This window comes from Coregonus clupeaformis, unplaced genomic scaffold (assembly GCF_020615455.1).
Source record: "Coregonus clupeaformis isolate EN_2021a unplaced genomic scaffold, ASM2061545v1 scaf2953, whole genome shotgun sequence".
NCBI classification, from domain to species: Eukaryota; Metazoa; Chordata; class Actinopteri; order Salmoniformes; family Salmonidae; genus Coregonus; species Coregonus clupeaformis.
Window position 1 is genome coordinate 15,654 of NW_025536407.1, and position 15,675 is coordinate 31,328.

The 15,675-nt window shown below is 44.9% G+C and overlaps 1 protein-coding gene across 4 annotated transcripts in view; it reads left to right on the top strand.

Annotated features, from left to right (window-relative positions):
- The window catches only part of LOC121546367 (sodium/potassium/calcium exchanger 1), a gene marked incomplete at its 5' end in the record, with an annotated part of 30,272 nt that extends 14,644 nt beyond the window's left edge, over positions 1–15,628 (top strand). For all 4 annotated transcript variants that reach the window (XM_045219973.1, XM_045219974.1, XM_045219975.1 and 1 more), the window contains 5 exon segments: positions 4,959–5,050; positions 5,543–5,797; positions 5,939–6,028; positions 7,521–7,687; positions 12,546–15,628. In XM_045219973.1, coding sequence (XP_045075908.1) covers positions 4,959–5,050; positions 5,543–5,797; positions 5,939–6,028; positions 7,521–7,687; positions 12,546–12,795 — 854 coding nt within the window.
- Between the last annotated feature and the right edge of the window lie 47 nt (positions 15,629–15,675).

Below are 15,675 nucleotides of genomic sequence, written 5' to 3' on the forward strand. Positions count from 1 at the left end.
CTGCTTCTCCCCGCCTACAAACAAAACCTCAAGAGGAGAGTTCCGTTGGTCAGGTCCGACCAATCAGAATTCACGCTCCAAAACTGGTTTGATCACGTGGGCTGGAATATGTTCCGGGTCGTCTCTGGAGATAACATCAATATATACGCCGACGTGATACCGATAAGTGTCTTTCAAAACGTTCCGAATCAAAAACCGTGAATTGATAGCAGCCTCGTAGGAAAACTGAAAGAGAGAGCTGCTGCTTCTAAACAGGGCAAGGTGACCGGGGGAAAATAGTTTGGTTCAACTGTAAAAATATGACTTACGCAGATCGATCAAAGAATGGTGAAACACAAGTATAGGGACTTAGTGGAGGAGCAATTCAGCGGGTCGGACACAAGGCGTATGTGGCAGGGGCTCCTAACGATCACGGACTACAACAAGAAAGCCAGCCACATCGCGGTCACCAACACCACCCTACTAAACACCTTTTTCTCAAGATTCGGTCACAATGACCCTGAGCTGCCGAGGAGAGCCCCCCGATGACAACGTGGACGATACGCTCACAGGCTCCACTGAGGACGTACACTACCGGTCAAACGTTTTAGAACACCTACTCATTCAAGGGTTTTTCTTTATTTGTACTATTTTCTACATTGTAGAATAATAGTGAAGACATCAAAACTATGAAATAACAGATATGTAGTAACCAAAAAAGTGTTAAACCAATCAAAATAAATTTTATATTTGAGTTTCTTCAAATAGCCACCCTTTGCCTTGATGACAGCTTTGCACACTCTTGGCATTCTCTCAACCAGCTTCATGAGGTAGTCACCTAGAGTGTACTTCAATTAACAGGTGTGCCTTCTTAAAAGTTAATTTGTGGGATTTCTTTCCTTCTTAATGTGTTTGAGCCAATCCGTTGTGTTGTGACAAGGAAGGGGGTTATACAGAAGATATTGTCACGATCGTCAGGGAGAGAAGTAGACCAATGCGCAGCGTGTTGAGCGAACATGATACTTTATTATATTAAAGCACAAAACCAAAACAATAAACGACTCGTGAAGTCCACGGTGACAAAGACCGACAAGGAACAAAAACCCACAAACACAAAGTGAAACACAGACAGTTAAATATGGCTCCCAATCAGAGACAACCAGCCAAACAGCTGACACTCGTTGCCTCTGATTTGGAGTCACTCAGGCAAACATAGAAACAGACAAACTAGAACCCCCAACATAGATATACACCACATAGAACAAACACACTCTGGCTCAATAACTAGAGTCCATTAGCCAGGGTGTGACAGTACCCCCCCCTAAAGGCGCGGACTGCGACCGCGCCTCAAAAAAAAAAAACGCGAAACAGGGGAGGGCTGGGTGGGCATACCTCCTTGGTGGCGGTTCTGGCTCCGGGCTTGCCCACCACCCTCCAATAAACCCCCTATAGCGCCCCTGGTCCGGTCTGGTCCCGCTGGCTGGAGCTGACCTGGACGTAGCAGGAGCGGCTAGCTTCAGCTCCGTTGTGGAGCCGTTGGCCGGTACCTGGTTAGGCACCGGTGAACCAGGCACGGGTTGTGCCGGACAGACGACGCGCACCCCTGGCTTGGTGCGTGAGGCAGGAAAGGACCGGACCTGGCTGACGAAGCGCACCCCTGGCCTGGTGCGTGGAGCAGCAACGGGCCGGACCGGGCTGACGATACGCACACCGTAGGCTTGGTGCGTGGAGCAGGGACAGGCCGGGCTGGGCTGGCGACGCACACCGTAGGCTTGGTGCGTGGAGCAGGGACAGGCCGGACTGGGCTGGCGACGCACACCGTAGGCTTGGTGCGTGGAGCAGGGACAGGCCGGGCTGGGCTGGCGACGCACACCGTAGGCTTGGTGCGTGGAGCAGGGACAGGCCGGACTGGGCTGGCGACGCACACCGTAGGCTTGGTGCGTGGAGCAGGGACAGGCCGGACTGGGCTGGCGACGCACACCGTAGGCTTGGTGCGTGGAGCAGGGACTGGCCGGACTGGGCTGGCGACGCACACCGTAGGCTTGGTGTGTGGAGCAGGGACAGGCTGGACCAGGCTGACGACTCGCACCCCTGGCTTGATGCGAGTGGCAGGAACAGGCCGGGCCGGGCTGGCGACGCACACCGTAGGCTTGGTGCGAGGGGCAGGCCGGGCTGGGCTGGCGACGTGCACCGTACACTTAGTGCGGGAAGCAGGAACGGGCCGGACCGGACTGGTGACGCACACCACTTGCTTGGTGTGAGGAGCGGGACTGGGTTTCATCATAACCCTCCGCTCCCTCAGCTGTCTACCGAGTTCCTCTCGCCGTGCCTCATTTCTCACCCTTTCCCTAATCGCCTCCAATAGCTCCATCCTCTGCAACACTAACTCCTGCTCCCTCTGCGCCAGTAGCCCCCTTAACCTGGTGGCCTCCTCACCTAATCGCCCTGTGGCAGCCTCCTGCTGCCCAGTCGCCCCTGCCGTGTGCCCCCCCCTAAAAAATTTTTGGGGTTGCCTCTCGACCGTCCGATGCTGCTCCCACGTCCAGGCTGCCTGTTCCTGGACACGCTGCTTGGTCCTGTGTTGGTGGGTTTTTCTGTCATGTGCTGTAGGTGGGTGTAGTGGTGGAATCAAGCGCAGGACACCGAAGTATAGTCCAAAAGACTTTAGTAATATCTCCAACAAGGAAAATATAAACACACTGGCCCGAAGGCGAAATTACGCACGAAGGCGACAAAATAACGGCGCACTAAACATGTGCGAAAAATGCTCCAACGCAGTGGAGAAAAGCTCGACCGAGCGAGAATGCAAATAACAAGCAACACTACGACAGCAAGAATACAATAACACACAACACTAGACAAACACAACGAGAAACTTATAGGATACTAATTACGCTAAACGAGAACAGGTGTCACAACAAACAGACAAAAGCAAACGAACATGAAACATACAACGGTGGCAGCTAGTATTCCGGAGACAACGAACGCCGAAGCCTGCCCGAACAAGGAAGAGAGGCAGCCTCGGCCGAAACCGTGACAGATATCCCTATTTGGTAAAAGACCAAGTCCATTTTATGGCAAGAACAGCTCAAATAAGCAAAGAGAAATGACAATCCATCATTACTTTAAGACATGAAGGTCAGTCAACTTTGAAAGTTTCTTTAAGTGCAGTCGCAAAAACCATCAAGCGCTGGCTCTCATGAGGACCGCCACAGGAATGGAAGACCCAGAGTTACCTCTGCTGCAGAGGATAAGTTCAGTAGTTACCAGCCTCAGAAATTGCAGCCCAAATAAATGCTTCACAGAGTTCAAGTAACAGACACATCTCAACATCAACTGTTCAGAGGGGACTGTGTGAATCAGGCCTTCATGGTCGAATTGCTGCAAAGAAATCACTACTAAAGGACACCAATAAGAAGAAGAGACCTGCTTGGCGACACTGTCTGTGATTTATTTAGAATTCAAGGCACACTTAACCAGCGTGGCTACCACAGCATTCTGCAGCGATACAACATCCCATCTGGTTTGGGCTTAGTGGGACTATCATTTGTTTTTCAACAGGACAATGACCCAACACACCTCTAGGCTGTTTAAGGGCTATTTTACCAAGAAGGAGAGTGATGGAGTGCTGCATCAGATGAACTGGCCTCCACAATCCCCCGACCTCAACCAAATTGAGATTGTTTGGGATGAGTCGGACCGCAGAGTGAAGGAAAAGCAGCCAACAAGTGCTCAGCATATGTGGGAACTCCTTCGAGACTGTTGGAAAAGCATTCCAGGTTAAGCTGGTTGAGAGAATGCGAGGAGTGTGCAAAGCTGTCAACAAGGCAAAGGGTGGCTATTTGAAGAATCTCAAATATAAAATATATTTTGATTTGTTTAACACTTTTTTGGTTACTACATGATTCCATATGTGTTATTTCATAGTTTTGATGTCTTCACTATTATTCTACAATGTAGAAAATAGTACAAATAAAGAAAAACCCTTGAATGAGTAGCTGTTCTAAAACTTTTGACCCCGGTAGTGTATGTAAGTCATTCAAAAGAGTTAACCCTCGCAAGGCTGTTAACCCAGACTCCACCGCCGCAGACCGCAAGGCACTTTAGAGGGTGATACGTGCAGCTGAACGCACCACTGGGTGCACACTGCCTGCCCTACAGGACACCTACAACACCAGGTGTCGCAGGAAGGCCAAGAAGATCATCAGGGACCCCAGCCAACCCAAGCCACGCCCTGTTCTCCCCGCTTCAGTCACTCAGATGCAGGCAGTACAGGAGCATCATGGTAAAAACTGGAAGACTGGCCAATAGTATCTACCCTCAGACCATCAGGCTGCTGAATAGCCACCACTAGTCAGATACCTGCTCTCCCCTCCCCCCTGCTACTCCCCCTAGGGACATGCCTTGGAAGGCCAGTAGAAGGTCTAAAAAAGATCCCAATGCCCCATGGTAGTGATTGGGGACATTTCCCTGTGTAGGGTGCCATCTTTTGGATGGGACGTTACATGGGTGTCCTGACTCTCTGTGGTCACTAAAGATCCCATGGCACTTATCATAAGAGTAGATAGAGGTGTTAACCCTGGTGTCCTGGCTAAATGTCCAATCTGACCCTCATCATGGCCACCTAACCATCCCCAGCCCCAATTGGCTCATTCATCCCCCCCTCCTCTCCCCAGTAACTATTCCACAGGTCGTGGCTGTAAATGAGAATGTGTTCTCAGTCAACTTACTGGTCAAATAAATAAAAAGATAAATAATACATTGAACAAATGTCCCGTGTGGCTCAGTTGGTAGAGCATGGCACTTGCAATGCCAGGGTTGTCGGTTCATTTCCCACAGGGGACCAGTACAAATGAAAATGTATGCACTCACTACTGTAAGTGGCTCTGGATAAGAGCGTCTGCTAAATGACTAACATGTAAATGTGAACATATGACTTTGTTGCTTATTGGCTGTGTTTTGTCTCTGTCTGTATTCAGGTGGACCTGATAAGACTGAGGAGGCCAAACCCTCGACCTCCCAGACTCCACCTAAAGAGGAGGAGAAACCAGACCCGTCAGAGGCACAGACGGTAGAGAGAGAAATAGAGAGAGCGAGAAAGGAAGGAAGTACTGAGAGAGGAAGAGAAAGAGATAGAGGAGAGTTAATTTACCCACCACGACTCTTCTCTCCCTCTCTCACCCTCTCTCCCTCTCCCTCCCTCTCTCTCTCTCTCTCACCCTCTCTCCCTCTCTCCCTCTCTCACCCTCTCACCCTCTCTCCCTCTCTCACCCTCTCTCCCTCTCTCTCCCTCTCTCCCTCTCTCACCCTCTCTCCCTCTCTCACCCTCTCTCACCCTCTCTCACCCTCTCTCCCTCCCTCTCTCTCCCTCCCTCTCTCTCTCTCTCACTCACCCTCTCTCCCTCTCTCACCGTCTCTCCCTCTCTCACCCTCTCTCCCTCTCTCACCCTCTCACCCTCTCTCCCTCTCTCCCTCTCTCACCCTCTCACCCTCTCTCCCTCTCTCACCCTCTCTCCCTCTCTCACCCTCTCTCCCTCTCTCCCTCTCTCTCTCTCTTCACTAGGACCAGGGGCCAGCGGGCGCAGGGGGGTCCGACGGCTCAGACAGCAGTGAGGAGGACGAGAGCGAGGAAGAGAGCGAGGACGAGGAGGATGATGAAGAGGGTGATGAGGAAGAGGGTGAAGAGGAAGAGGGTGAAGAGAATGAGGAACCTCTGTCGTTAGAATGGCCAGACACCAGACGTAAACAGGCCACATATCTCTTTCTCCTACCCATAGTGTTCCCTCTGTGGCTCACTGTGCCCGACGTACGCAACCCGGTACGTATGACGTACATTTCTGTGTTGCATTGATGTCATTTTTGTACTGTGTTTGTGCCCTGCAAAGTGGTGGAAAATGTAGAACACAAAATATCTTAGAATGTATGCTGATATGAGCTTCCTGTGTGTTCTCTTCCTCAGGCTTCCAGAAAGTACTTTGCCTTGACGTTTATTGGTTCCATCACGTGGATCGCTGTGTTCTCCTATCTAATGGTCTGGTGGGCACATCAGGTATCACTCTTGTTGGATTTTAGATCACATGACTTCCATCTTGTTTAGAAACTGTTAGTCTAGTGCTTCTTTGACTTAGGCCAGGATTCAATCAAGATCAGCGATAACCCGAGGTAACAGACAAACCCGTAGCTTATCATTGCTTTCGTTTAGGCGATTTCGGAGGTGTAACTGCGTTGGAGCTGTCAAATCAGTGAGCGGTTGCTCTTGTGGTCATGGTCAGGAAACCACACCTGTCCTTATATCTCCCCCACGTTAGAAGTTCAGAAGGAGAAAGTGTAAGGCAGGTTATATAGAAATAATGACATTGAAAATCATTCAACAAAATAGCAAGGATTTAGATCAGCCTAATCAAGGTGTAGATTACATCACACATTTTAGTGTTTGAGCTTAACGCGGCTGCATGGGATTTCTACTAGTGCATCCGATAGGTATAACTTTGGGCGCCGCTTGTGGTTTTGACAACTCCAACGCAGTAACACATCCGACGCCACCTACTATAAACAAAAGCAATGATAAGCTATGAGATAAGCTATGTCTGTTATCGTGGGTTAACGCTGAGCTGATTGAATCCTGGCCTCCGTCTACCAATTACATTTTGATAGATGTATCGACTGATTACTAGTGCACTAGGTGGGTGAGACTGATTGAGTGATTGATTGACTGACTGTTGGCTTCCTAGGTGTGTGAGATTGATTGATTGATTGATTGACTGTTGGCTCCCTAGGTGGGTGAGATTGAATGATTGATGGATTGATTGACTGTTGGCTCCCTAGGTGGGTGAGACTGATTGATTGATTGATGGATTGACTGTTGGCTCCCTAGGTGGGTGAGATTGATTGATTGATTGACTGTTGGCTCCCTAGGTGGGTGAGATTGATTGATTGATTGATTGACTGTTGGCTCCCTAGGTGGGTGAGATTGATTGATTGATTGATTGATTGACTGTTGGCTCCCTAGGTAGGTGGGTGAGATTGATTGATTGATTGACTGTTGGCTCCCTAGGTGGGTGAGACTGATTGATTGATTGACTGTTGGCTCCCTAGGTGGGTGAGACTGATTGATTGATTGATTGACTGTTGGCTCCCTAGGTGGGTGGGTGAGATTGATTGATTGACTGTTGGCTCCCTAGGTGGGTGAGACTGATTGATTGATTGACTGTTGGCTCCCTAGGTAGGTGGGTGAGATTGATTGATTGATTGATTGACTGTTGGCTCCCTAGGTGGGTGAGATTGATTGATTGATTGATTGACTGTTGGCTCCCTAGGTGGGTGAGACTGATTGATTGATTGACTGTTGGCTCCCTAGGTGGGTGAGATTGATTGATTGATTGACTGTTGGCTCCGTAGGTGGGTGAGACTGATTGATTGATTGATTGACTGCTGGCTCCCTAGGTAGGTGGGTGAGATTGATTGATTGATTGATTGACTGTTGGCTCCCTAGGTAGGTGGGTGAGATTGATTGATTGATTGATTGACTGTTGGCTCCCTAGGTGGGTGAGACAATAGGCATCTCAGAGGAGATCATGGGCCTGACCATCCTGGCAGCTGGAACCTCCATCCCTGACCTCATCACTAGTGTCATCGTGGCTCGTAAAGGACTGGGAGACATGGCTGTGTCCAGCTCAGTGGGATCCAACATCTTCGATATCACTATGGGGTTAGTATAGACCACTATAACTACAGAGATATCACTATGGGGTTAGTATAGACCACTATAACTACAGAGATATCACTATGGGGTTAGTATAGACCACTATAACTACAGAGATATCACTATGGGGTTAGTATAGACCACTATAACTACAGAGATATCACTATGGGGTTAGTATAGACCACTATAACTACAGAGATATCACTATGGGGTTAGTATAGACCACTATAACTACAGAGATATCACTATGGGGTTAGTATAGACCACTATAACTACAGAGATATCACTATGGGGTTAGTATAGACCACTATAACTACAGAGATATCACTATGGGGTTAGTATAGACCACTATAACTACAGAGATATCACTATGGGGTTAGTATAGACCACTACAACTACAGAGATATCCCTATGGGGTTAGTATAGACCACTATAACTACAGAGATATCACTATGGGGTTAGTATAGACCACTATAACTACAGAGATATCACTATGGGGTTAGTATAGACCACTATAACTACAGAGATATCACTATGGGGTTAGTATAGACCACTATAACTACAGAGATATCCCTATGGGGTTAGTATAGACCACTATAACTACAGAGATATCCCTATGGGGTTAGTATAGACCACTATACAGTGGGGAAAAAAAGTATTTAGTCAGCCACCAATTGTGCAAGTTCTCCCACTTAAAAAGATGAGAGAGGCCTGTAATTTTCATCATAGGTACACGTCAACTATGACAGACAAAATGGAGAAAAAAAACTCCAGAAAATCACATTGTAGGATTTTTTATGAATTTATTTGCAAATTATGGTGGAAAATAAGTATTTGGTCAATAACAAAAGTTTCTCAATACTTTGTTATATACCCTTTGTTGGCAATGACACAGGTCAAACGTTTTCTGTAAGTCTTCACAAGGTTTTCACAAACTGTTGCTGGTATTTTGGCCCATTCCTCCATGCAGATCTCCTCTAGAGCAGTGATGTTTTGGGGCTGTCGCTGGGCAACACAGACTTTCAACTCCCCTCCAAAGATTTTCTATGGGGTTGAGATCTGGAGACTGGCTAAGCCACTCCAGGACCTTGAAATGCTTCTTACGAAGCCACTCCTTCGTTGCCCGGGCGGTGTGTTTGGGATCATTGTCATGCTGAAAGACCCAGCCACGTTTCATCTTCAATGCCCTTGCTGATGGAAGGAGGTTTTCACTCAAAATCTCACGATACATGGCCCCATTCATTCTTTCCTTTACACGGATCAGTCGTCCTGGTCCCTTTGCAGAAAAACTGCCCCAAAGCATGATGTTTCCACCCCCATGCTTCACAGTAGGTATGGTGTTCTTTGGATGCAACTCAGCATTCTTTGTCCTCCAAACACGACGAGTAGAGTTTTTACCAAAAAGTTATATTTTGGTTTCATCTGACCATATGACATTCTCCCAATCCTCTTCTGGATCATCCAAATGCACTCTAGCAAACTTCAGACGGGCCTGGACATGTACTGGCTTAAGCAGGGGGACACGTCTTGCACTGCAGGATTTGAGTCCCAGGCGGCGTAGTGTGTTACTGATGGTAGGCTTTGTTACTTTGGTCCCAGCTCTCTGCAGGTCATTCACTAGGTCCCCCCGTGTGGTTCTGGGATTTTTGCTCACCGTTCTTGTGATCATTTTGACCCCACGGGGTGAGATCTTGCGTGGAGCCCCAGATCGAGGGAGATTATCAGTGGTCTTGTATGTCTTCCATTTCCTAATAATTGCTCCCACAGTTGATTTCTTCAAACCAAGCTGCTTACCTATTGCAGATTCGGTCTTCCCAGCCTGGTGCAGGTCTACAATTTTGTTTCTGGTGTCCTTTGACAGCTCTTTGGCCTTGGCTATAGTGGAGTTTGGAGTGTGACTGTTTGAGGTTGTGGACAGGTGTCTTTTATACTGATAACAAGTTCAAACAGGTGCCATTAATACAGGTAACGAGTGGAGGACAGAGGAGCCTCTTAAAGAAGAAGTTACAGGTCTGTGAGAGCCAGAAATCTTGCTTGTTTGTAGGTGACCAAATACTTATTTTCCACCATAATTTGCAAATAAATTCATAAAAAATCCTACAATGTGATGTTCTGAATTTTTTTCTCTCAATTTGTCTGTCATAGTTGACATGTACCTATGATGAAAATTACATGCCTCTCTCATCTTTTTAAGTGGGAGAACTTGCACAATTGGTGGCTGACTAAATACTTTTTTTCCCCACTGTAACTACAGAGATATCACTATGGGGTTAGTATAGACCACTACAACTACAGAGATATCACTATGGGGTTAGTATAGACCACTATAACTACAGAGATATCACTATGGGGTTAGTATAGACCACTACAACTACAGAGATATCACTATGGGGTTAGTATAGACCACTATAACTACAGAGATATCCCTATGGGGTTAGTATAGACCACTATAACTACAGAGATATCACTATGGGGTTAGTATAGACCACTATAACTACAGAGATATCACTATGGGGTTAGTATAGACCACTATAACTACAGATATATCACTATGGGGTTAGTATAGACCACTATAACTACAGAGATATCACTATGGGGTTAGTATAGACCACTATAACAACAGCTCATAGAGATATCACTATGGGGTTAGTATAGACCACTATAACTACAGAGATATCCCTATGGGGTTAGTATAGACCACTATAACTACAGAGATATCCCTATGGGGTTAGTATAGACCACTATAACTACAGAGATATCCCTATGGGGTTAGTATAGACCACTATAACTACAGAGATATCCCTATGGGGTTAGTATAGACCACTATAACTACAGAGATATCCCTATGGGGTTAGTATAGACCACTATAACTACAGAGATATCACTATGGGGTTAGTATAGACCACTATAACTACAGATATATCACTATGGGGTTAGTATAGACCACTATAACTACAGAGATATCACTATGGGGTTAGTATAGACCACTATAACTACAGAGATATCCCTATGGGGTTAGTATAGACCACTATAACTACAGCTCATAGAGATATCACTATGGGGTTAGTATAGACCACTATAACTACAGAGATATCACTATGGGGTTAGTATAGACCACTATAACTACAGAGATATCACTATGGGGTTAGTATAGACCACTATAACTACAGAGATATCACTATGGGGTTAGTATAGACCACTATAACTACAGAGATATCCCTATGGGGTTAGTATAGACCACTATAACTACAGAGATATCACTATGGGGTTAGTATAGACCACTATAACTACAGAGATATCCCTATGGGGTTAGTATAGACCACTATAACTACAGAGATATCACTATGGGGTTAGTATAGACCACTATAACTACAGAGATATCACTATGGGGTTAGTATAGACCACTACAACTACAGAGATATCCCTATGGGGTTAGTATAGACCACTATAACTACAGAGATATCACTATGGGGTTAGTATAGACCACTATAACTACAGAGATATCCCTATGGGGTTAGTATAGACCACTATAACTACAGAGATATCACTATGGGGTTAGTATAGACCACTATAACTACAGAGATATCACTATGGGGTTAGTATAGACCACTATAACTACAGAGATATCACTATGGGGTTAGTATAGACCACTATAACTACAGAGATATCCCTATGGGGTTAGTATAGACCACTATAACTACAGCTCATAGAGATATCACTATGGGGTTAGTATAGACCACTATAACTACAGAGATATCACTATGGGGTTAGTATAGACCACTATAACTACAGAGATATCACTATGGGGTTAGTATAGACCACTATAACTACAGAGATATCCCTATGGGGTTAGTATAGACCACTATAACTACAGAGATATCACTATGGGGTTAGTATAGACCACTATAACTACAGAGATATCACTATGGGGTTAGTATAGACCACTATAACTACAGAGATATCACTATGGGGTTAGTATAGACCACTATAACTACAGAGATATCACTATGGGGTTAGTATAGACCACTACAACTACAGAGATATCACTATGGGGTTAGTATAGACCACTATAACTACAGAGATATCACTATGTGGTTAGTATAGACCACTATAACTACAGAGATATCACTATGGGGTTAGTATAGACCACTATAACTACAGAGATATCACTATGGGGTTAGTATAGACCACTACAACTACAGAGATATCACTATGGGGTTAGTATAGACCACTATAACTACAGAGATATCACTATGGGGTTAGTATAGACCACTATAACTACAGAGATATCACTATGGGGTTAGTATAGACCACTGTAACTACAGAGATATCACTATGGGGTTAGTATAGACCACTGTAACCATAGAGATATCACTATGGGGTTAGTATAGACCACTATAACTACAGAGATATCACTATGGGGTTAGTATAGACCACTATAACTACAGAGATATCACTATGGGGTTAGTATAGACCACTATAACTACAGAGATATCACTATGGGGTTAGTATAGACCACTATAACTATAGAGATATCACTATGGGGTTAGTATAGACCACTGTAACTACAGAGATATCACTATGGGGTTAGTATAGACCACTATAACTACAGCTCATAGAGATATCACTATGGGGTTAGTATAGACCACTGTAACCATAGAGATATCACTATGGCACTATGAACTGTGTACCGTTGTCTGTAGTAAACGATCAAGGTAATCTGTGTTACTATTCTCAAAAGTGATTGTCTCTCTCCCTCTCTCCCTCTCTGTCGCCACCCCTCCGCTCTCTCTGCCGCTCTCTCTGCCTCTCACTCTCCCTCTCTGCATCCCTCTTTCTCCCCCACCACTCCCCCCTCCCTCAGCCTGCCTGTCCCATGGTTGATCTTCTCGGCGATGCAAGGCGGGGTGCCGGTGGCGGTGAACTCCAACGGTCTGTTCTGTGCCATCGTACTCCTCTTCATCATGCTTCTCTTCGTCATCATCAGCATCGCGGCGTGTCGCTGGAAGATGAGCCGTGTTCTGGGCCTCACCATGTTCATGCTTTACTTTGTGTTCCTGGTGCTCAGTGTGATGCTGGAGGACCGTGTTATTATCTGCCCTGTCTCCATCTGAGGTCAGAGGTCAGACACCATTATGTTAGTTTCAGGAACGTCTTTTTTTTTACTAAGATGAAACTGGATGTGTTGTACTGCACAGAGCATTATGGGTACTGTAGTACATCATGCTACAGTGAGGAGGGAGGAAAAAAAAGAGGTGTGTCGGGAAGTCATTGAAGTCATCACCGCCAAACTGTACCGTTGTCAGTAACTAACATTCGTGGACATCACGGTATAGAGAGGCAGGGGATTTGGTAGTGTTACTGTTCACAGACGTGATTGTGTTGTCTATGTTGAGACAGGTATTGTTGACTCAGAGGACACCTCCATGGTTGAACTATTGCTGGTGTCTTTCACCAGAATTGACGAGCAGCAGTAGAGGTTGGTCTGTCCACACCTACTGAAGAAAGTCTTATCAGAACTGACGTGCAGGAGTAATTGTAGAAGTTGTCCATCCACGGTACACACACCCATTCTAGTGTTCATCCATGTTCTATGTAAAAATTTCAACAGTCATTTCTTTTTAGAGTTTAAAAAAAACAACAGCAGTGACAACAAAAAATGGTTTATCAGGTGCAGAAAGATACAGCAGCTTGAGTTCTCATGGAAATGATTCTGTGTCTAGAATAACCAGGAACGGGGGAATAGCTAGTCCAGTTAAAACAACCCATATGTAACCATTCTTTCATTAACTGTCAGCATTGTAGTGTCATGTGTTATGTAGGTATGTAATACACTTGTGTGGGTAAGATGGATACCAGAAACATGTATTGACGATAGGAAACTATCCATATGCTGTATTTACAATCCATGCTGCAATTAAATACTTTTTTTTATAATATTCAATAAAAAGGTGTAGTGTTGATTGGAAATTATGTTGCATGAAAACAAAATGTTTTGGGGTCATTTAAAACGGAAGCCGGGATTCAATCAAAGGTGTGTTGTCGACAAGCGCAATGCACTATTGACAACGCGTCTTTCAAAGGCAATTTCCCCGGCGTTCACAGAGACTGCGTTCACTGTCAAGGCTGTGGATGTCGGTTTAAGTGGAAATTCCCGACGTGATTTAATCCCAATGTAGAAACACACACGCCTGGCCACAGTATAAGTGATTTTATTTCCAGTTGGAGACGACCCTGAAGATCCAATCAAAAGTACATTATGAATTTCATCAGATCCACTGACCCGTCCTACAGTGGTGTAAACAACACTAGGAACATTTTTACAAAATGTCTTCTCTACAAAAGACCAGATAAAATATTATACATTGACCTAAATACAATGAAACATTTTGTTTGTACATTTCCTTATACACAACTAATAACCTTCTGGCGCTCTATTCAATCTGTCCAACTGAAGCATTACAGATTCCATGATAGAAATGTGAAGGTCATTTCTGTTGGAGCTGCCATATGCAGCATTTACCGTCAGTGCAGTCTCCTTTAAAGCAGAAACAGACCCTTTACATTTTTAATCACCCTGTAAAGCTGAACTTCAGCGACGCGGATTGAATAGAGCCCTTAACCTGCAGAGATTGACAACAAAGCTATTTAACGCCGTTGACACTGCTGATATCATCAGTGATATTTTTTTTGACATTCCGGTTCTCTGTTAACCGCTTGGTTGGTTGGTAACAATCTTCAGCTTTCAAGATAGCAACGTCCCATTTCATGTTTGCATAGTAGCTCTATTCTGGGATTGGTGCTCTCAGCTGTCAATCATCGAAGTGGCCAGCTCTCATTGGACCCTTCTTGACAGAGGTCCTCTTCTAGCCAATGACATCAGTATGTTGTTACATTGTAATTGGAGGTCACCGGTGTGCCTCACTTCAGGTAAGATGATTCGTGGCGTTCTGTCTACATTGCAGTCGCCAGGATAGGTGTTTAACATATCTGTTGAAGGGGGACATTATAAATGTCATAAAGGTACTTCAATGATTTAATTCTGAATTGGAAGCATTTTCGAGAGAGATGTTGCTACATACTTAAAACTGAGGATTTTCAAGTGTATACCTGGTCAAGTGCACACAATGGGGTTGTTCTCAACTCAGACAACGGAAAGCATTATAATCTATGTTCAGGTGTGCCCACCTCTTTCTTCCCACATAAAATCAGCAAAACATTATTTAAAATGAATTGAAGGCAATACACATCGCCAAGGCTGAACTTGGTATCATCAGTATAATAGGCCAGATATGAACAGCCATGTCATCATAGCCACTGGACTGAGGTCCTGATACATCAACCACTTCTTTATTTTCAAAAGGTTTTTACTGCATGTGATGTGCCACTGAACGTTCAGTCGTGCTGCTGAACAGGGAAGCCAACGTAGGTTTTTACTCATATAGTACCTTTTATGGAAGAAAAACAGAACACTTGTATTGTATTCGATCAGTATATAGATTAACATGTATAGATATATATATAGGACCATATGTAAAGCTTTTAAGGATGTATCAAGTTATTGAACGTTGGTGCGTTGTGTCAGCCTGAAGTCCTCAACATGGGTTAGAAACCAGACGTTGCGTTTCAGGAGAACTGAACTGGCATCAGGTTTGGGAATACAACCTGTGACTGGAGCGACTCAGTCAGGGTTGGGGTCAATTCCATTTTAATTTAGCCAATTCAGAAAGTAAACCAAATTACAAATTGAAAAGCGTTGAAGAGAAATTGACTGGAATTGAAATGGAATTAACCCCAACCCTGGACTCGCCTACACGTCAATGATATGAATCATTCTTACTGACCCCAGCTCTAGACGTATAGCTCCTAACAGAACTATACTGAACAACAATATAAAATGCAACATGCAACAATTTCAAAGATTTTACTGAGTTACAGTTCATAGAAGGAAATCAGTCAATTAAAATAAATTCATTAGGCCTTAATATATGTAT